The following is a 23923-nucleotide window of genomic DNA, read 5'->3' as shown; positions in this document are numbered from 1 at the left end:
TCACATAGAACACAGGAAGCCATTCATTAGGTATATCAAAATGTTACAAAAACTCATTTCACAGTATTTTGAGGATAAAATTATTGTGAGTTTACATTCATATTTGTGTGTGTAGCATAGCTTCTAAAAACGGTTTTGTACGAATGAACAGGTAACATGGTTAGAATGAACAACCCGGTAGGTGGCGACAAAACCTTGTTTACGTCTATGTGTTTGCACTGATTGGTCGTTGAGAAGTTCGTTGAATAAAGGGGGCGGTGCTTCACCCTCCGAGCCATATAAAATCCCACGGTTGTATTTTTGGACTCGGCCTGATCAGTCCATGGACTATAAAGTTTGAATGTCTAGTTTTCATGTAAGGTGTAAGTGCATCGATAGATTGAACTGCTATAGGACAAGTATTGCAAACATACAGAGAAATAAAAATGCTTTGCCATATAACGCGCCCGGACTCGGTGGTGATGGAGGTGGATGTTGATTCGAAGGCTAACGGAGAGGACTGTTTACACAAGGTACCGTTACAGTTATTATAATTCAAATTGATACATGTTAAGTCGGCGTTGGCGTTGCAAATTAATGCAGTTTTAATCATTTTGATTTCTGTAAATATTTTGAGAATTTGAATAAAAGTGAACTTACTTGTACACTTGTAACAATGTAACAACAGCGTAGTACATGTAATGTTGTATTTAACTACCAGTCTTGATGGGGCATTGACTTCTTTAGTGAAGTGGTTTGTTCTATTGTTTTGACTCACAGGTCTGTCGGAAACTGGGAATAATAGAGGTGGATTACTTTGGGCTTCAGTTCTGTGGAAGCAAAGGGGAGAGTTTGTGGTTGAATCTCCGGAACAGGATCTCACAACAGATGGATAACCTGGCTCCCTGCAGACTGAAGCTCAGAGTCAAGTTCTTTGTGGAACCCCATCTGACCCTGCAAGAACAGACAAGGTATGTTTATTGTAGGGGACCTATTCGGAGTAAGGCACTCTGCTTATTGTAGCTAATGGTACTGCAAACATTAGATGTAATGCATTTTTTAAATGCAATAAGATTAACAAATGTAGTGACAGAACAGAATGGATCAAATAAAATTGAGTTAAACCCCACCCTATCAATCATTAAAACCCTGCTATTTCAGTCAACCCGTAGTCTTTCAGCCCCTTTAGGATCAATAGATAATGTGACCTACTGGCTTCTATCCCCATCAAGGGGAAGTTTGACCTCCCGTATGCAAACAGTGTCTGGTGACGCGTCAGCAGCGAGTTAGTTGCCGTGCATGCATTGCACTGTGTGTCCAGCAGGTTCTATCCCAAACCAACAAGTCAATGTGCTCTATGGGCGTTGTACCAGTGTAGAACGTGACTCGGGGTGCATCCCAGATGCATAGGAACGTAGTGCACTCTTTCTAGTGCACTACGTTCCTATGGGTGCAGTAGGGTTGTGTCCCAAATTCTCTACCCTTATTCCAAAATGTGCACTTTGCATACTCCACTGTGCTGAGTGCTTATTGCTTTTTGAGGCTTGTTTATAAAATACATGTAATCACGGTTTCCATGATTTGGGATGAGTGCTGTAACAACACAGAATAAAACAATGAATTAAAGTCCCATGATGGTAGTGACTGCCCATTACTGCTCATCACTTATTAACCATCATTTATTCACATTACTTTAATAAAACAGTTCAGTTGTTGTGTATTTTACATTTGTTTTATTTGATGACTTTATTATTTCATTCCAAGTCATCTCATCTCTATAGAGCTCCTCCCTGTGCTTTCTGACAAAATTAATATTTTAGTAGTTCTTCAAAGTAAGTAAGGCATACTTTTATGACTGCTGAATACCAACTATCAATCACTTAGATCATGTATTTTCAGGTAGAGATAGCTCACGAGAGCAACAGCTGCTCTCTATATCCCCTCAAGACAACGCATTCTTTTGCCTCTTCTGTAGCAGGTGTGAAAAAAAAACTATGGATTATAGTCATTGTAGTTAATTACCACATTTTGATGCGCTAAAATATGTAGAATATTGTCCTGTTGGAAACTACAACTCCCTACCACATCGCACAGTTCAGTCTGGATCTGATTTATCTCTAGAGAAACTGTGGAATATGTGTATTGAGCTCACAAAAACAAAATGCCAGCCAGCCAGGGTACCTACAGTACTATGCCAGGGTACCTACAGTACTATGCCAGCCAGCCAGGGTACCTACAGTACTATGCCAGGCTACCTACAGTACTATGCCTGCCAGCCAGGGTACCTACAGTACTATGTCAGCGTACCTACAGCACTATGCCAGCCAGGCAGTGTACCTACAGTACTATGCCTGCCAGCCAGGCTACCTACAGTACTATGCCTGCCAGCCAGGCTACCTACAGTACTATGCCTGCCAGCCAGGCTACCTACAGTACTATGCCAGCCAGGCAGGGTACCTACAGTACTATGCCAGCCAGCCAGTGTACCTACAGTACTATGCCAAGCAGCCATGGTAATACTACAGCCTAGTGTATTTTCTTCAATATCAAAATAATTCGCCCCCCAAAAAGTAGCCTACTACTAGGGCATAGCTTCAAATGACATGTCAACCCGGTCTCACAGACAGAGCTGCCAGTTTGGTTTGCCCTGGGTAACCCTGACACCGTATATCGACTGACAAGACAGAGGGCACTGTGTGCCATGAAGGGGAGTGGCCTGACTACCATCCACATCGCTCTGGCCAAACACCACGCCCACTATCATTTCTTCTAAAGTGTGGAGCGATTGATAGAGCAGCAGAGTTATATTCAGGATGAGTCCTCAGGATAGTTCAGGAGCCTACTGTATGTGACTGTTATTCAGGATGAGTCCTCATGCTAGTTCAGGTGCCTACTGTATGTGACTGTTATTCAGGATGAGTCCTCAGGCTAGTTCAGGAGCCTACTGTATGTGACTTTTATTCAGGATGAGTCCTCAGGCTAGTTCAGGAGCCTACTGTATGTGACTGTTATTCAGGATGAGTCCTCATGCTAGTTCAGGAGCCTACTGTATGTGACTGTTATTCAGGATGAGTCCTCAGGCTAGTTCAGGAGCCTACTGTATGTGACTTTTATTCAGGATGAGTCCTCAGGCTAGTTCAGGAGCCTACTGTATGTGACTGTTATTCAGGATGAGTCCTCATGCTAGTTCAGGAGCCTACTGTATGTGACTGTTATTCAGGATGAGTCCTCAGGCTAGTTCAGGAGCCTACTGTATGTGACTGTTATTCGGGATGAGTCCTCATGCTAGTTCAGGAGCCTACTGTATGTGACTGTTATTCAGGATGAGTCCTCAGGCTAGTTCAGGAGCCTACTGTATGTGACTTTTATTCAGGATGAGTCCTCAGGCTAGTTCAGGAGCCTACTGTATGTGACTGTTATTCAGGATGAGTCCTCATGCTAGTTCAGGAGCCTACTGTATGTGACTGTTATTCAGGATGAGTCCTCAGGCTAGTTCAGGAGCCTACTGTATGTGACTGTTATTCAGGATGAGTCCTCAGGCTAGTTCAGGAGCCTACTGTATGTGACTGTTATTCGGGATGAGTCCTCATGCTAGTTCAGGAGCCTACTGTATGTGACTGTTATTCAGGATGAGTCCTCAGGCTAGTTCAGGAGCCTACTGTATGTGACTGTTATTCAGGATGAGTCCTCAGGCTAGTTCAGGAGCCTACTGTATGTGACTGTTATTCAGGATGAGTCCTCAGGCTAGTTCAGGAGCCTACTGTATGTGACTGTTATTCGGGATGAGTCCTCATGCTAGTTCAGGAGCCTACTGTATGTGACTGTTATTCGGGATGAGTCCTCATGCTAGTTCAGGAGCCTACTGTATGTGACTGTTATTCAGGATGAGTCCTCAGGCTAGTTCAGGAGCCTACTGTATGTGACTTTTATTCAGGATGAGTCCTCAGGCTAGTTCAGGAGCCTACTGTATGTGACTTTTATTCAGGATGAGTCCTCAGGCTAGTTCAGGAGCCTACTGTATGTGACTTTTATTCAGGGTGAGTCCTCAGGATAGTTCAGGAGACTACTGTATGTGACTTTTATTCAGGATGAGTCCTCAGGCTAGTTCAGGAGACTACTGTATGTGACTTTTATTCAGGGTGAGTCCTCAGGTTAGTTCAGGAGCCTACTGTATGTGACTTTTATTCAGGGTGAGTCCTCAGGATAGTTCAGGAGACTACTGTATGTGACTTTTATTCAGGATGAGTCCTCAGGATAGTTCAGGAGACTACTGTATGTGACTGTTATTCAGGGTGAGTCCTCGGGATAGTTCAGGAGCCTACTGTATGTGACTGTTATTCAGGATGAGTCCTCAGGCTAGTTCAGAAGCCTTCTGTATGTGACTGTTATTCAGGATGAGTCCTCAGGATAGTTCAGGAGACTACTGTATGTGACTGTTATTCAGGATGAGTCCTCAGGATAGTTCAGGAGACTACTGTATGTGACTTTTATTTGCTCTATCTGGTCTCTCCTCATCACTACGGTACATTAGCTATATTGATTTTATCGGGAGGTATCTGATTCCATCCCTTTACCTAGACTTGTGTGTATTAGGTAGTTCTTGTGGAATTGTTACATGTTATATATTACTGCACTGTCAACTAGAAGCACAAGCATTTCACTACAATCGCAATAACATCTGCTAACCATGTGTATGTGACCAATAACAAAGACTTTCAATACTGCATGTCATCCTCCAGGGACCAACCAACCCATTCTCATTGAAGGGATCAGGATCATGTCACTATGAGGTGTGTTTGTACAGTATTCACTCCAGAAACGAGGTCAGGGGTCAGGCAGCAGAATCATGGGCAGGGGTTTGTAACCAGGCTACAGACAGTCAGCCAATTGTTGCTTTAAAGTCAACTCCTGAAAGGAGAGTCACTACAGCCTTTTAAAGTGAAAGGAAATTCACAAGAACTCCAACATCAATTTAGTGTTGAGACTCAAGCTGCATGCGAACCACAAACCTTTGGGAATCTTTTTCTGCTCCAACAGTTTTATAATGTCCCTTTATAGCTTGGCCCTGAGCCAAGTGCCGTCAGACGGTTACTTTAACACACTGGGCTGTTGCTACAGGAGGATACTGCAGTCAGTCAGAGGGTTACTTTAACACACTGGGCTGTTGCTACAGGAGGATCCTGCAGTCAGTCAGAGGGTTACTTTAACACACTGGGCTGTTGCTACAGGAGGATCCTGCAGTCAGTCAGAGGGTTACTTTAAAACACTGGGCTGTTGCTACAGGAGGATCCTGCAGTCAGTCAGAGGGTTACTTTAACACACTGGGCTGTTGCTACAGGAGGATACTGCAGTCAGTCAGAGGGTTACTTTAACACACTGGGCTGTTGCTACAGGAGGATCCTGCAGTCAGTCAGAGGGTTACTTTAACACACTGGGCTGTTGCTACAGGAGGATACTGCAGTCAGTCAGAGGGTTACTTTAACACACTGGGCTGTTGCTACAGGAGGATCCTGCAGTCAGTCAGAGGGTTACTTTAACACACTGGGCTGTTGCTACAGGAGGATACTTGGACAGAATGACAGTGTTGAATTAAATCTTAAATTCCACACTGACAGCCCATATGTAGGCTAACTATACTGAACAAATATAAACGCAGCATGAAATAAAAGATCCCAGAAATGTTCCATACTGACAATTGTTTTTATTTATTTCAAATTTTGTGCAGAAATTTGTTTTACATCCCTCTCAGTGAGCATTTCTCTTTTGCCAAGATAATCCATCCACCGAGCAGGTGTGGCATATCAAGAAGCTGATTAAATGGCATGATCATTACATAAGTGCACCATGTGCTGGGGACAATAAAAGGCCACTCTAAAATGTGCAGTTTTGTTACACAACACAATGCCATGTCTCAAGTTGAGGGAGCGCGCAATTGGCATGCTGACTGCAGGCATGTCCACCAGAGCTGTTGCTAGAGAATTGAATGTTAATTTCTCTACCACAAGCCTTCTCCAACGTTGTTTTAGAGAATTTGGCAGTACAATCAACCGGCCTCACAACCGCAGACCATGTGTAACATGCCAGTCCAAGACCACATCTGGCTTCTTCACCTGCGGGATCGTCTGAGACCTAAGCCATGCATCCTGCAGGCTTAGCGTGCACAGTCCCACACATCCAGCCACCTCCTACCTCCTGGCTGGCTGAGAGGGAGAACACACGGTACTAGCCATTGTTAATCCAAGCAGGCATCCATCCTGTTGGCTACAGCTGAGAGCCCCACTAGCTAAACACACACACACTGCTTTATCACATTGTACTGCTGTTTAAATAGGATGTTCTGCTGATATAAACTTGCAGGGCAGAGTTCACATACCAACAGGTCCAGAGAGCATTCAGCACTTCATCTGTACTACAGCTGAGCGGCACCATGGGAGAATGTGTTGTTGAGAGTTGGTTTCCATTTAAAATCCATAATTAGTAAAACCATTTGTCAAAACAGCAGCTACAGTGTGTTGTCTTGTCTGTCAGTCCTGTACCTACAGTGTCTCTGACTGTCAGTCCTGTACCTACAGTGTCTCTGACTGTCAGTCCTGTACCTACGGTGTCTTGTCTCTGACTGTCAGTCCTGTACCTACAGTGTCTTGTCTGTGACTGTCAGTCCTGTACCTACAGTGTCTTGTCTGTGACTGTCAGTCCTGTACCTACAGTGTCTTGTCTGTGACTGTTAGTCCTGTACCTACAGTGTCTCTGACTGTCAGTCCTGTATCTACAGTGTCCCTAAATGTCAGTCCTGTACCTACAGTGTCTCTGACTGTCAGTCCTGTACCTACAGTGTCTCTGACTGTCAGTCCTGTACCTACAGTGTCTCTGACTGTCAGTCCTGTACCTACAGTGTCTCTGACTGTCAGTCCTGTACCTACAGTGTCTTGTCTGTGACTGTCAGTCCTGTACCTACAGTGTCTCTGACTGTCAGTCCTGTACCTACGGTGTCTTGTCTGTGACTGTCAGTCCTGTACCTACAGTGTCTTGTCTGTGACTGTCAGTCCTGTACCTACAGTGTCTCTGACTGTCAGTCCTGTACCTACAGTGTCCCTAAATGTCAGTCCTGTACCTACAGTGTCTCTGACTGTCAGTCCTGTACCTACAGTGTCTCTGTCTGTCAGTCCTGTACCTACAGTGTCTTGTCTGTGACTGTCAGTCCTGTACCTACAGTGTCTTGTCTGTGACTGTCAGTCCTGTCCCTACAGTGTCTTGTCTGTGACTGTTAGTCCTGTACCTACAGTGTCTAACGGGAGCCAATTAGGACTTGATAGGCTACATCTGTAGAACTAGAGCCATGAAACATACACGAAAATACCTACTGTAGGCTACGTACAAAGATTCATATACCCACTGTAGGCTATGTACTGTAGATTCATATACCCACTGTAGGCTATGTACTGTAGATTCATATCCCCACTGTAGGCTACGTACTGTAGATTCATATGCCCACTGTAGGCTACGTACTTACACCGCCGACACTGCGCCGTTACACCTCCGACACTGCGCCGTTACACCGCCGACACTGCGCCGTTACACCGCCGACACTGCGCCGTTACACCGCCGACACTGCGCCGTTACACCGCCGACACTGCGCCGTTACACCGCCGACACTGCGCCGTTACACCTCCGACACTGCGCCGTTACACCTCCGACACTGCGCCGTTACACCTCCGACACTGCGCCGTTACACCGCCGACACTGCGCCGTTACACCTCCGACACTGCGCCGTTACACCGCCGACACTGCGCCGTTACACCGCCGACACTGCGCCGTTACACCTCCGACACTGCGCCGTTACACCGCCGACACTGCGCCGTTACACCGCCGACACTGCGCCGTTACACCTCCGACACTGCGCCGTTACACCTCCGACACTGCGCCGTTACACCTCCGACACTGCGCCGTTACACCTCCGACACTGCGCCGTTACACCTCCGACACTGCGCCGTTACACCTCCGACACTGCGCCGTTACACCTCCGACACTGTGCCGTTACACCTCCGACACTGCGCCGTTACACCTCCGACACTGTGCCGTTACACCGCCGACACTGCGCCGTTACACCTCCGACACTGCGCCGTTACACCTCCGACACTGCGCCGTTACACCTCCGACACTGCGCCGTTACACCGTAGTAGTATACATTGGAGTGAAGCACAGACTGACACAACAACAGTGATCAATATCAGTTGTTGTAGTCTGAGTTTGTTTAGTTTAAACAGGCTTCCTGTTTATCGCCTGGGACTGTCTGGGGTCGTGACCTGCCTGTACCAGCAATTCTGCCGCCCACATTCCTCACTGGAGCAATAAGATGGATAGCTGACCCTGTGGACAGAAAGGTCAAGCGCTCATAGCAGGCATGAGAGAAATGTCATTTTATAAAGAAGGCTATCTTCATTCCTATATTCAGTGCAACTTCCTGTTTTGAGGAGGCACAGAGGGCTAGTTTACCATCACCAGTTAAGCTGTATTCTTGTTCTTCCTCTTTTGGGGCTATGTTGAAAATAACAACAAGAGGATTCTAATATCCCATAACTCTTTGCATAAATGAGGAAGAATTCTAGACAAAGGGACCAGTGATACTAGTTATTACGTTGTTCTAACCTGGGTATCTTCGACCCAGATTTAGAGCCTACAAAGAGGATTAACTTCGTTCCTCTTTTCAGTGCAATGTCCTCTTTTGACGAGGCAAAAATGTCTAATTAGTTTCCCCATTATCACTGCAGTTCTGTGAAGTTGTATTCTCGTTCTTCCTCATGTCCATCATATAACCCTTTACACATCCCTCTCTCCTCCAGACATATGTTCTTCCTGCACATAAAGGAGGAGCTGGACAGTGGCAGCCTGCAGATGGAGGCTGAGCAGGCCAAGGAGCTGTGTGCCCTCCTAGCCCAGGCTGAGTACGGAGACTACAACCAGAACACAGCCAAGTACTGCTCCAGCCAGATCTTCAGACAGGAGCCTGACCTGGCAACCATCAACAGGTTAGCACAGCAATGAGTAACATGACTCCACCTGCATTCCATTTCCTACTAAATACTTCTCTATGTTGACTTGTAGAACTGCTGTAGATACAAGATGATAAAAGTATTACCTTTTTGATTTGTGAAGGCCATCTGAACAGCTGACTAAACCATGGTTTGGTCTTCTGTTATTGCCTTGATGTGGGAGGAGCCTAAGAACTCCCAAATCAGCATATAAATGGTATTCACAACATCTGTCCCTAAAACACCAGGCTGCTGACCTAGCTAGCCCTGCAGCTACGTACATTCACTACTGGGCACTAAAGTACAGTTCTCATTCCTCATGTGTTTAGTTTAGTTTTAGTACATTTTATTTCGTAGATTAAAAAAATAATTATATAAAAAAACAGTGAAGGGACAAAAAAATGAAAACCCAGCAGGGATTATTTGGTGGCAGCATTTGAAATAGAATGGAGAAAACATTTTTAATTCTATGGGTGGGCCCCCCTGGTGATTGAACAGTATTACAAAAGCAGAAAATGTAACTCTTCTGTCCCGTCCTGCCGTGTCCGTCTGCAGCATCCAGGAGAAGCACCGTGAGCTAGAGGGTCTGAGCCAGGCGTCTGCAGAGTACCAGGCTCTACAGCTGGTGTCCTCCCTGGAGAACTACGGGGTGGAGTGGCACTGGGCCAGGGACTCAGAGGGACAGAGGCTGGCTATAGGGGTCGGCCCTGAAGGGGTATCCATCTGTCAGGAGGACTTCAGCCCCATCAACAGGTATATTCACTAAACTAACCTGACTTCACCCCCACCAACAGGTATATTCACTAAACTAACCTGACTTCACCCCCACCAACAGGTATATTCACTAAACTAACCTGACTTCACCCCCACCAACAGGTATATTCACTACACTAACCTGACTTCACCCCCACCAACAGGTATATTCACTACACTAACCTGAATTCACCCCCACCAACAGGTATATTCACTAAACTAACCTGACCTCACCCCCACCAACAGGTATATTCACTACACTAACCTGACTTCACCCCCACCAACAGGCATATTCACTAAACTAACCTGACTTCACCCCCACCAACAGGTATATTCACTACACTAACCTAACTTCACCCCCACCAACAGGTATATTCACTACACTAACCTGAATTCACCCCCACCAACAGGTATATTCACTAAACTAACCTGACCTCACCCCCACCAACAGGTATATTCATTAAACTAACCTGCCTTCACCCCCACCAACAGGTATATTCACTAAACTGACCTGACTTCACCCCCACCAACAGGTATATTCACTAAACTGACCTGACTTCACCCCCACCAACAGGTATATTCATTAAACTAACCTGACATCACCCCCACCAACAGGTATATTCATTAAACTAACCTGACTTCACCCCCACCAACAGGTATATTCATTAAACTAACCTGACTTCACCCCCACCAACAGGTATATTCATTAAACTAACCTGACATCACCCCCACCAACAGGTATATTCACTAAACTAACCTGACTTCACCCCCACCAACAGGTATATTCATTAAACTAACCTGAATTCACCCCCACCAACAGGTATATTCACTAAACTAACCTGACCTCACCCCCACCAACAGGTATATTCATTAAACTAACCTGCCTTCACCCCCACCAACAGGTATATTCACTAAACTGACCTGACTTCACCCCCACCAACAGGTATATTCACTAAACTGACCTGACTTCACCCCCACCAACAGGTATATTCATTAAACTAACCTGACTTCACCCCCACCAACAGGTATATTCATTAAACTAACCTGACTTCACCCCCACCAACAGGTATATTCATTAAACTAACCTGACATCACCCCCACCAACAGGTATATTCACTAAACTAACCTGACATCACCCCCACCAACAGGTATATTCACTACACTAACCTGACTTCACCCCATCCAACAGGTATATTCATTAAACTAAACTAACCTGACTTCACCCCCACCAACAGGTATATTCACTACACTAACCTGACTTCACCCCCACCAACAGGTATATTCACTACACTAACCTGACTTCACCCCCACCAACAGGTATATTCATTAAACTAACCTGACTTCACCCCCACCAACAGGTATATTCACTAAACTAACCTGACTTCACCCCCACCAACAGGTATATTCATTAAACTAACCTGACTTCACCCCCACCAACAGGTATATTCATTAAACTAACCTGACTTCACCTCCACCAACAGGTATATTCACTTAACTAACCTGACTTCACCCCCACCAACAGGTATATTCATTAAACTAACCTGACTTCACCCCCACCAACAGGTATGTTTACTAAACTAACCTGACTTCACCCCCACCAACAGGTATATTCACTAAACTAACCTGACTTCACCCCCACCAACAGGTATATTCATTAAACTAACCTGACTTCTCCCCACCAACAGGTATATTCATTAAACTAACCTGACTTCACCCCCACCAACAGGTATATTCACTAAACTAACCTGACTTCACCCCCACCAACAGGTATATTCATTAAACTAACCTGCCTTCACCCCCACCAACAGGTATATTCACTAAACTGACCTGACTTCACCCCCACCAACAGGTATATTCACTAAACTGACCTGACTTCACCCCCACCAACAGGTATATTCACTAAACTAACCTGACCTCACCCCCACCAACAGGTATATTCATTAAACTAACCTGACATCATCCCCACCAACAGGTATATTCATTAAACTAACCTGACTTCACCCCCACCAACAGGTATATTCACTAAACTAACCTGACTTCACCCCCACCAACAGGTATATTCATTAAACTAACCTGACATCACCCCCACCAACAGGTATATTCATTAAACTAACCTGACATCATCCCCACCAACAGGTATATTCATTAAACTAACCTGACTTCACCCCCACCAACAGGTATATTCATTAAACTAACCTGACATCACCCCCACCAACAGGTATATTCACTACACTAATCTGACTTCACCCCCACCAACAGGTATATTCATTAAACTAACCTGACTTCACCCCATCCAACAGGTATATTCATTAAACTAAACTAACCTGACTTCACCCCCACCAACAGGTATATTCACTACACTAACCTGACTTCACCCCCACCAACAGGTATATTCACTAAACTAACCTGACTTCACCCCCACCAACAGGTATATTAACTAAACTAACCTGACATCACCCCCACCAACAGGTATATTCACTAAACTAACCTGACGTCACCCCCACCAACAGGTATATTCACTACACTAACCTGACTTCACCCCCACCAACAGGTATATTCACTAAACTAACCTGACTTCACCCCCACCAACAGGTATATTAACTAAACTAACCTGACATCACCCCCACCAACAGGTATATTCACTAAACTAACCTGACGTCACCCCCACCAACAGGTATATTCACTACACTAACCTGACTTCACCCCCACCAACAGGTATATTCATTACACTAACCTGACTTCACCCCCACCAACAGGTATATTCACTACACTAACCTGACTTCACCCCCACCAACAGGTATATTCATTAAACTGACCCAACTTCACCCCCACCAACAGGTATATTCACTAAACTAACCTGCAGTGCTGTATGCAAAGCATGTTATTCGTTGATGCACTGAAAAAAACTAAAGTTGAGGTCGGCTGCCTGTCGTTTTCTACTGTGCAGTTTTTGTATACAGATGTAGGAAATATAACACTGACCGGTTATACAAACTCAAGGCAGCATGCTTCTGTTAGCGTAGACACCGTTAATATGTGATTATGTAGTTCTATCTACAGGTCTAGACACACAAGGCAATGCTCTCCTGTTGGACATTTGATATGAAATTATATAGAGCCTACAATGACTCTCTGTCCTCTGTTCTAGGATCATTTATCCCATCATCCAGATGGCCACCCAGTCAGGGAAGAATGTGTACATGACCATCACTAAGGACAGTGGTGAGGATGTGGTCCTGCTGTTTAAGATGACAAGCACCAGAGCTGCCAGCGGCCTGTACCGGGCCATCACAGAGACCCACGCCTTCTTCAGGTCAGCAATCATGTAGCATGTTTTACATACTAACAACATGCCTTCTACAGGTCAGCAACCATGTAGAATGGTTTACATACTAACAACATGCCTTCTACAGGTCAGCAACCATGTAGCATGGTTTACATACTAACAGCATGCCTTCTACAGGTCAGCAACCATGTAGCATGGCTTACATACTAACAACATGCCTTCTACAGATCAGCAACCATGTAGCAGAGTTTACATACAAACAGCATGCCTTCTTCAGGTCAGCAATCATGTAGCATGGTTTACATACTAACAGCATGCCTTCTACAGGTCAGCAACCATGTAGCAGAGTTTACATACCAACAGCATGCCTTCTACAGGTCAGCAACCATGTAGAATGGTTTACATACTAACCAGCATGCCTTCTACAGGTCAGCAACCATGTAGCATGGCTTACATACTAACAGCATGCCTTTTACAGGTCAGCAACCATGTAGCATGGTTTACATACTAACACCATGCCTTCTACAGGTCAGCAACCATGTAGCATGGTTTACATACCAACAACATGCCTTCTACAGGTCAGCAACCATGTAGCATGGTTTACATACCAACAACATGCCTCCTACAGGTCAGCAACCACCAAACATGTAGCATGGTTTACATACCAACAACATGCCTTCTACAGGTCAGCAACCACCAAACATGTAGCATGTCTTACATACTAACAACATGCCTTCTACAGGTCAGCAACCACCAAACATGTAGCATGGTTTACATACCAACAACATGCCTTCTACAGGTCAGCAACCACCAAACATGTAGCATGTCTTACATACCAACAACATGCCTTCTATAGGTCAGCAACCATGTAGCATGGCTTACATACTAACAACATGCCTTCTACAGGTCAGCAACCACCAACCATGTAGCATGGTTTACATACTAACAACATGCCTTCTACAGGTCAGCAACCACCAACCATGTAGCATGGTTTACATACTAACAGCATGCCTTCTACAGGTCAGCAACCACCAACCATGTAGCATGGCTTACATACTAACAACATGCCTTCTACAGGTCAGCAACCACCAACCATGTAGCATGGTTTACATACTAACAACATGCCTTCTACAGGTCAGCAACCACCAAACATGTAGCATGGTTTACATACCAACAACATGCCTTCTACAGGTCAGCAACCACCAAACATGTAGCATGTCTTACATACCAACAACATGCCTTCTATAGGTCAGCAACCATGTAGCATGGTTTACATACTAACAACATGCCTTCTACAGGTCAGCAACCACCAACCATGTAGCATGGTTTACATACTAACAGCATGCCTTCTACAGGTCAGCAACCACCAACCATGTAGCATGGCTTACATACTAACAACATGCCTTCTACAGGTCAGCAACCACCAACCATGTAGCATGGTTTACATACTAACAACATGCCTTCTACAGGTCAGCAACCACCAAACATGTAGCATGGTTTACATACCAACAACATGCCTTCTACAGGTCAGCAACCACCAAACATGTAGCATGTCTTACATACCAACAACATGCCTTCTATAGGTCAGCAACCATGTAGCATGGCTTACATACTAACAACATGCCTTCTACAGGTCAGCAACCACCAACCATGTAGCATGGTTTACATACTAACAACATGCCTTCTACAGGTCAGCAACCACCAACCATGTAGCATGGTTTACATACTAACAGCATGCCTTCTACAGGTCAGCAACCACCAACCATGTAGCATGGTTTACATACCAACAGCATGCCTTCTACAGGTCAGCAACCACCAACCATGTAGCATGGTTTACATACCAACAGCATGCCTTCTACAGGTCAGCAACCACCAACCATGTAGCATGGTTTACATACCAACAACATGCCTTCTACAGGTCAGCAACCACCAAACATGTAGCATGGCTTAGATACCAACAACATGCCTTCTACAGGTCAGCAACCACCAACCATGTAGCATGGTTTACATACCAACAACATGCCTTCTACAGGTCAGCAACCACCAACCATGTAGCATGGTTTACATACCAACAACATGCCTTCTACAGGTCAGCAACCACCAACCATGTAGCATGGTTTACATACTAACAGCATGCCTTCTACAGGTCAGCAACCACCAACCATGTAGCATGGTTTACATACTAACAACATGCCTTCTACAGGTCAGCAACCACCAAACATGTAGCATGGCTTACACACCAACAACATGCCTTCTACAGGTCAGCAACCACCAACCATGTAGCATGGTTTACATACTAACAACATGCCTTCTACAGGTCAGCAACCACCAAACATGTAGCATGGCTTACACACCAACAACATGCCTTCTACAGGTCAGCAACCACCAACCATGTAGCATGGTTTACATACTAACAACATGCCTTCTACAGGTCAGCAACCACCAACCATGTAGCATGGCTTACACACCAACAACATGCTCACACAGGGTGACATTTCCCTCTTGTAAACACATCTCTGCTGTGAGCCAATGTACAGTAAGAAATGATAGTATGCAGCGCAATATATGTTGTACATTTTCTGACAATTTCCATGAGTTTAGTTTAGTTTTAGTGTACATGTGGAGTCATTCCAGTTTCACAGTGTAATAACATTTTATAATATTGATTTGAGTGTTTTGGTAAATATCTGTGATCTTACTGGTCCTTCAGGTGTGACACGGTGACGAATGACGTGATGATGCAGTACAGCCGTGACTTCAAGGGTCACCTGGCGTCTCTCTTCCTCAACGAGAACATCGACCTGGGCAAAAAGTATGTCTTCGACATCCGACGCACCTCCAAGGAGGTCTACGACCACTGCCGCAGGGCGCTCTACAACGCCGGCATGGGAGGGGACTGTGTGTCCGGCCAGCGGAGCCCGGCGCGGTCCCCTGGGGTGGGGGAAGGAGGCTGTGAGGGATGCCAGAGGGGCCGGGTTCTGGAGGAGAAGCTGCAGCAGCTCCAGGATGCTCTGCTGTGTATGCTGTGCTGTGAAGAGGAGATGGACGCTGCCTTCTGCCCCTGTGGACACATGGTGTGCTGCCACAACTGTGCCGTCCAGCTAGAGGTAACCATAACGCCATGGTTTAAAATAAGTATATACACATACTCACTCACTCACTCACTACCGGTCAAAAGTTTTAGAACACTTACTCATTCAAGGGTTTTCTTTATTTTTTACTATTTTCTACATTTCTACGTAGGAGTGAAACCATCAAAACTATGAAATAACACATGGAATCATGGAGTAACCAAAAAAGTATTAAACAAATATAAATATTTTATATTTGAGATTCTTCAAATAGCCACCCTTGGCCTTGATGACAGCTTTGCACACTCTTGGCATTCTCTCAACCAGCTTAACCTGGAATGCTTTTCCAACAGTCTTGAAGCAGTTCCCACAAATGCTGAGCACTTGTAGGCTGCTTTCTTTCACTCTGCGGTCTGACTCATCCCAAACTATCTCAATTTGTTTGAGGTTGTGTGATTGTGGAGGCCAGATCAACTGATGCAGCACTCCATCACTCTCCTTCTTGGTCAAATAGCCCTTACACAGCCTGGAGGTGTGTTGGGTCATTGTCCTGTTGAAAAACAAATGATAGTCCCACTAAGCCCAACCCAGATGGGATGGTGAATCGCTGCAGAATGCTGGGGTAGCCATGCTGGTTAAGTGTGCCTTGAATTCTAAATACATCACGACAGTGTCACCAGCAAAGCACAATCACACCACCTCCTCCATGCTTCACGGTGGGAACCACACATGCGGAGATCATCCGTTCACCTACTCTGCGTCTCACAAAGACACGGCGGTTGGAACCAAAAATCTCCAATTTGGACTCCAGACCAAAGGACAGATTTCCATTGGAAATGCATTGCTTGTCCATTGCTTGTGTTTCTTGGCCAAAGCAAGTTTTCTTCTTATTGGTGTCCTTTACTAGTGGTTTCTTTGCAGCAATTCGACCATGAAGGCCTGATTCACACAGTCTCCTCTGAACAGTTGATGTTGAGATATGTCTGTTACTTGAACTCTGTGAAACATTTATTTGGGCTGCAATTTCTGAGGCTGGTAAATCTAATGAACTTATCCTCTGCAGCAGAGGTAACTCTGGGTCTTCCATTCCTGTGACGGTCCTCATGAGAGCCAGTTTCATCATAGTGATTGATGGTTGCACTTGAAGAAACTTTCAAAGTTATTTACATTTTCCATATTGTCTGACCTTCATGTCTTAAAGTAATGATGGACTGTCGTTTCTCTTTGCTTATTTGAGCTGTTCTTGCCATAATATGGACTTGGTCTTTTACCGAATAGGGCTATCTTCTGTATACCACCCCTACCTTGCCACAACACAACTGAGTGGCTCAAATGCATTATGAAGGAAAGAAATTCCACAAATTAACTTTTAAGAAGGCACACCTGTTAATTGAAATGCATTCCAGGTGACCACCTCATGAAGCTGGTTGAGAGAATACCAAGAGTGTGCAAAGCTGTCATCAATGCAAAGGGTGTATTTGAAGAATTTTTTATATTTGAAGAATCTCAAATATAAAATATATTTTTTCAAAAACACTTTTTTGGTTACTACGTGATTCCATATGTGTTATTTTATAGTTGTGATGTCTTCACTACTATTCTACAATGTAGAAAATAGTAAAAATAAAGATAAACCCTTGAATGACTAGGTGTTATAAAACTTTTGACCGGTTGTGTGTGTGTACAGTATATAATTGTTGATGTATTTTGTAGTCTGTATTGATACAGTGAAGAAGGGATTGAAATGGAGGAGAAGGACAGAATGGAATGTGACTCAGTTGGGGTTTGAACAGCAGCCTCCGTGGGTTTTATGTGTTCCAGGGGCAGCAGCACTAAACACTAGTCCCTGTTACACCATAACGCCGTGTTCTAGTATCTTCCACTGTGCTGAATGAACTTTGAAGCTCCAAGGTAAACTTTTAGAGAGGCCAGGGTGGTTGGCAGTTCATGAAAAGAGCTGGTACTGTTTTTCCCTTTTTTTAAGCAAAATTAAGTGAACTGTTTGGCGAGGAGGGGTATGGTAGACGGGAGGAATGTTTGCAGAATCGATAGTTACCCTTCTTCCCATGGTTTATTGGCTGTCCTGAACATTCTGTAGCCTGTAGGTCATAGGTTAAATGCCTGTAGGGCAGTACTGTCAGCTACTCTGTGGACACCGTTAATCCAAGATTATATAGACTAATTCATCCAGCTCTATAGGACTGTATCTTAACAATAGTCTGTTTTGATTCCGCACAAGTCACATGTATACAGTGTTTTAATGTTAGATTAGCATATTATATTCTAATCAAATCTTTTGATCTCTTCCCTTCAGGTGTGCCCGGTGTGTCGGTCAGAGGTGGACCATGTCCAGCACATCTACCTGCCCACCTGTGCCAACCTGCTGTCCCTGGCAGTGAGCAGTGCTGCCCCCTTCAATATTCCCAGAGACCTGGCCACTCACCTCTGCTCCTCCAGAGAGTTCTACACCAGCACAGACAAGATCTGTCACACGTAGATTTACTACCAGTTAGGGTTGGAAAAGTTGGCTTAACATTCCCAGGTTTTCCTAAATGTTTTGGATTTCCTGTTTATTCCCTCCTACTTCCTATATATATGACTGCATACAGTAGTATTACTGTAGTAGTATACCAGTGGTATTACTGTGGCAGTATTCATGGGTTGCACCTCCGTCACTTGGTCGTGTTGTTGCCATTGTTATCGATGTTCTAAAGACTCTGCAGCCATATTGATGCTCAAAAGTAAAACCGTGGCTATTGACTTTGTCGTCTAAATTACACTAAGGGCTTGGAGTACTATGACATTGCTGAAGGTAGGCACATATTTAGTAGGAAACAACTTTGCCATCATGTCGTCAAATTTACTTTAGACAGATAGCAATGTTGTCATTAGCTAGCAAGTTTCGTTCAAAATAGCTATCATTGCTAATGTTAGCTAGCTAAAATCTGGAGATCTCCCCTCAGTCTTAGCTAGCTGGCTAACGTTATACTGCATCTAAAGTTAATCCGGCGACATCAAAAGGATGAAAAAAGGTTTTCCTACTAATTATTTTCCGCCTTTAGAAATGTCATCGTGTTTTCAAGCCACAGTAATAAACTTTAGACCGAATCTTCATCCCTCAATGAGGATGCATTGAGTAGAATGTTCAGTTGGGCATCAGTCCTAAAACTAACCTTCAAAACAATATTGTGAAGCAACGTGCAAACCATAAGTACCAGTAACGTAAACTCCCCCCATTCCGTACAAATGTGCGTAACAGCGACATTCAAACGAGGCTACAAAGAAAACTAATGGGACTGTAGCGACTGTGTTGACTTCAAAATCTGGGGTGTGAACTAGGTTTCTATTCAAGCGTTGATCGACATAGTAATGGTTCTATAGTATTGGAGAAAAGTTGAAAAAACGGACCCTCCGTTACATCGTGATGTGTCATGTCGTAATGTACAGCACGCATAAAGCAACTATTTCTGTCTTACAATCTCTCTCCACCAGGTGGAGCACTTCTCTCATCGTTTAAAAACAAGAAATGGACAGTGACAGGGGTAAGGGGGATACCTAGTCATTTTTTGCGTCATCATTGCATGCGATCATCATTCTCAAAGCCGCTGTTTACTTCTAAGATCACTTTAGCACCGCCCTAAAAACCCAATTTAAAATTCTACACAAACCTTCAAATAGGTATGTAATGACACATTATATAAACTCTTTATAGTGTTTTATTTACATTTTAGAGGCGATAAGGTGATAAGTTGGACAGATCGAGTGAAAAAAAGCAATTTTCCCACACAATATCTCTCCTTCTCACTATCACGCATTAGTTTCGCTTCCCCACCCGCCATTTTTAAAAAGACACGACGGGGCTCATTGCCTGCTTGAATTATGCAGAAACGTGCAGCGTTTAGGTCATGTAATTGATTCTGTTGGAAAGGGGAGAAATTGTGCTCTACAATGGTATTGACATTACAGTTGATCTGGAAGTATTACGTTTTTAGGGCGCTAAAATATGGGCAATTGTACGGACCACAGTGATGTACGAGTTTACATGAGTTTACGTTAGTAGTGCTGTAGTAGTTGTATACCAGGGGTAGTGCTGCAGTAGGACTATACCAGGGGTACTATACCAGTAGTTGTATATCAGGGGTAGTGCTGTAGTAGTTGTATACCAGGAGTAGTGCTGTAGTAGTAGTATACCAGTAGTAGTGCAGTAGTAGTATACCAGGGGTAGTGCTGCAGTAGTAGTATACCAGTAGTAGTGCAGTAGTAGTATACCAGTAGTAGTGCTGTAGTAGTAGTATACCAGTAGTAGTGCTGTAGTAGTAGTATACCAGTAGTAGTGCAGTAGTTGTATACCAGGGGTAGTGCTGCAGTAGCACTATACCAGGGGTACTATACCAGTAGTTGTATATCAGGGGTAGTGCTGTAGTAGTATACCAGTAGTAGTGCTGTAGTAGTATACCAGTAGTAGTGCTGCAGTAGTTGTATACCAGGGGTAGTGCTGTAGTAGTAGACCAGTAGTAGTGCTGCAGTAGTTGTATACCATGGGTAGTATACCAGTAGTTGTATACCAGTAGTTGTATATCAGGGGTAGTGCTGTAGTAGTATACCAGTAGTAGTGCTGTAGTAGTTGTATACCAGGGGTAGTGTTCTAGTAGTGTACCAGTAGTAGTGCTGCAGTAGTTGTATACCAGGGGTAGTATACCAGTAGTGTAGTAGTACTGCAGTATTGGTGTAGTAGTAGTAGTAGTGTGAGGTGCTATATGTCTGCATACAGTAGCATTCTGAACATTAATTTCTCTGGCAACATCTCTGGTGGACATTCCTGCAATCAGCATGCCAATTGCACGCTCCCTCAACTTGAGACATCTATGGCATTGTGTTGTGTGACAACTGCACATTTTAGAGCGATCTTTTATTGTCCCCAGCACAAGGTGCACCTGTGTAATGAGTGTGCTGTTTAATCAGCTTCTTGATATGCCAGCTTCTTGATTATCTTGGCACAGGGGAAATGCTCACTAACAGGGATGTAAACAAATTTGTGCACAATTTGAGAGAAATAAGCTTTTTGTTCAATTTATGTATACTTTACACTCCATTGTATTTTGATATCTTTATCTCTGCCATATACAAATGGTATATCAGCAAAATGTGATGTCTCTGACCATAGTGTTGAAATAGTCATTACATTAGACTAGAAGAGTGTACCAGACCAGTTAAATAGTCTTTATTTTATTTTTTTATCAGGGCCCATAGGGCTGTAATGAAGTAGTGCACTATATAGGGTGTCAGTTGGGATGGATGTTCCCACTGTCTTCCACAGATGAGTTACTCAATTTATCTTCTGACCTGCAGCGAGTTCAAAAAATGTACCATACCAGGCCTGTTACCAGTTTACAGAAGTCACATTATTGCTTCTCATACCACCCGGCATCCCACTGCTGGCTTGCTCTGAATCTAAGCATGGTTTGTCCCTGGATGCTGCTGGAAGTGGTGTTGGAGGGCCATTAGGAGGCACCCTTTCCTCTGCTCTAAAAAAAATATCCCAATGACCCAGGACAGTGTTTGGGGACATTGCCCTGTGTAGCGTGTCGTCTTTTGGATGGGACGTTAAACGGGTGTCCTGACTCTCTGTGGTCACTAAAGATCCCATGGCACTTATTGTTAGAGTAGGGGTGTTAACCCCGGTGTCCTGGCTAAATTCCCAATCTGGCCCTCATACCATCATGGCCACCTAATCATCCCCAGCTGCCAATTGGCTCATACATCCCCCCCTCCTCTCCCCCGTAACTATTCCCCAGGTCGTTGCTGCAAATGAGAAAATGTTCTCAGTCAACTTACCTGGTAAAATAAGGGTTAAATGAAATGGAGAAGAATTCTCTACCAAAGGTCTTCATTTCTTTTTAAATAGCTATTTACACTATGTACCTGAACAATGGATTTCAATTTGTTGATCAAAGATTTATTTAGTTAAGGTTCTGTTCTGTATTTAAAGCTATGTTTTAATGAGTTGAAATTAAACCAAGCTTTCATATTTATTTTCAAGTATTAATAAAATATTTTTTTTGTACTTAATGTTTAATTTGTGAGCATTTTCTATCAGTTGTGGACTATTCTCAAGATGTCATAGAGATCCTAATGGCGTTGTGTTTGCACTGAGCAATGCTGTTACTGATAACCTAAATACAGATATCTGAGTGACATCTTCCATCGATGATTAGGGGACACTGGGGGCAATTGTGAAAGTGTATTTTGCTCAGAGACCCCTTGAAGTAGGCCAGTTATGTTTTTATCATAAGGGAAAGAGGGGGATACCTAGTCAGTTGTACAACTGGATGCCTTCAACTAAAATGTGTCTTCTGCGTTTTAACCCTCTGAATCAGAGAGGTGCGGTGGGGGGCTGCCTTAATCAACATCCACGTCTTCGGCGCCCGGGGGAACAGTGGGTTAACTGCCTTGCTCTGGCTGCTTGGCTCATGCTCATTTAACACTGCGTTACTTTTGTCCCCAACCCAGCAGCCATGACAATGTGCCTAGCAAGAGACTACAAGAGTGACATGTCAGTAACCATGTTTCTGTCACATGGTGGAAAAGTGATGGGTTCTTTCGGATCTGGGTTGAGCAGGCTCAGTGAAGTTGAGACCAGAACATTTAATAGATATTTAATAGTCATGGTTCCATTAGGTTTGGAATGTGCTTTTCCTCTTTCTTGTTACAGTGACTGTTCTCTGGCTCAGGAACACATCTGAAACCATTGCAAGTTATTCAAACCACAAACAAACCCGAAAACACAAGAACCCAAAAGGGGACACAGGAAGTAACGTAGCCCTGGGGGCCAGGTTTCTGGTTTTCATTTATTTAAATCCAAAGTATACAGTGCCATTCATTGTCAGGATAGAATGTACAATGAACCTATAGATGATGGTAGTCTGGGTTATCTTCATCACCTGCTGTATAGACTTGAGGAAATAGATGGTGAAAGGGAAGGCTTATGGCCAGGTTTAGGATTTTCAACAATTTGATCCAATTTGATGATTTTGAAAGATAACCAATTCAAAATGGAGAAATAAAATATTCATTTGACAAATGTAAAAAAAAAAAAAAACTCTTTAGGCTACACACAATGTGAACAACTTCTCATTTGAATAACTTTTTGTTGAATTCATCAAAGTTCTTCTAAGCCTATGGGATGCAGGGTGAAGATATCATAATTTGTTAAGGTGATCATTTTTGTTAAATACTAACTAAATGTAATATGTCTCATTGTTGATACAGTCCACAGTTATCTGGACATTTCTTTGTGGGACTTTGGAACAGTTTGTACTCCAGCCTTTTCCTCTTGAAAAGAAACTCTCTTTCCCCACCTAGTGGTACAGTTGGGTATTAAACCCTATTTCATTGTGCGATTCAGGTTCCATGCCGTTTTCTCAATATTTGAGAAGTTATTTTGATTATATAGTTGATGATCATGGTGACGATGATGAATAGAATGATACAATGAAGAGGATGACGATGATCATTTTATCCATAGGATAATAACACAGAATTAATGCAAAGTAATGCACAGAATTTGGCCTTCAGTGACCCATAATTTTTTTTTTGGGGGGGGGGGGGGGGGGGGGGGGGGGGGTTTCCCACCTTGTGAATGTTTTAGTGTATATACCTCACCCCATCCCCTCTGAGGATGTTGACTGACTCCAGCACTTCCTGGTTCTGTCAGCAGCTGTGCTGTTCTCTGCAGGGATAGGTCCATCTGACATGAATGTGTGTCAGATGGCCAGTGACAATACCACTGCTGCAACTGCGCCTGC

The 23923-nt window shown here is 44.0% G+C and overlaps 1 protein-coding gene across 2 annotated transcripts; it reads left to right on the top strand.

Annotated features, from left to right (window-relative positions):
* Positions 1 to 72: 72 nt before the first annotated feature.
* On the top strand, positions 73 to 22189 carry LOC129847071 (E3 ubiquitin-protein ligase MYLIP-A-like). Of its 2 annotated transcripts, XR_008758374.1 has the most exons (8): positions 73 to 512; positions 760 to 950; positions 8820 to 9005; positions 9564 to 9761; positions 12910 to 13074; positions 15758 to 16154; positions 17940 to 18029; positions 18433 to 18520. XR_008758374.1 is itself a non-coding variant. In XM_055914850.1 (7 exons), exons 1-7 carry the CDS (start codon positions 426 to 428, stop codon positions 18613 to 18615), a joined length of 1407 nt encoding a protein of 468 aa, XP_055770825.1. In that variant the 5' UTR covers positions 73 to 425; the 3' UTR covers positions 18616 to 22189. The 2 variants fall into 2 exon arrangements, 1 of the variants encoding a protein (XP_055770825.1); XM_055914850.1 differs by lacking the exon at positions 17940 to 18029 and having other exon boundaries at positions 18433 to 22189.
* Positions 22190 to 23923: the final 1734 nt, after the last annotated feature.

Source organism: Salvelinus fontinalis, unplaced genomic scaffold (assembly GCF_029448725.1).
Source record: "Salvelinus fontinalis isolate EN_2023a unplaced genomic scaffold, ASM2944872v1 scaffold_0694, whole genome shotgun sequence".
In the NCBI taxonomy this organism is placed as follows: domain Eukaryota; kingdom Metazoa; phylum Chordata; class Actinopteri; order Salmoniformes; family Salmonidae; genus Salvelinus; species Salvelinus fontinalis.
The sequence above is the reverse complement of the archived record's forward strand: the minus strand, read 5'-3'. Positions and strand labels throughout refer to the sequence as shown.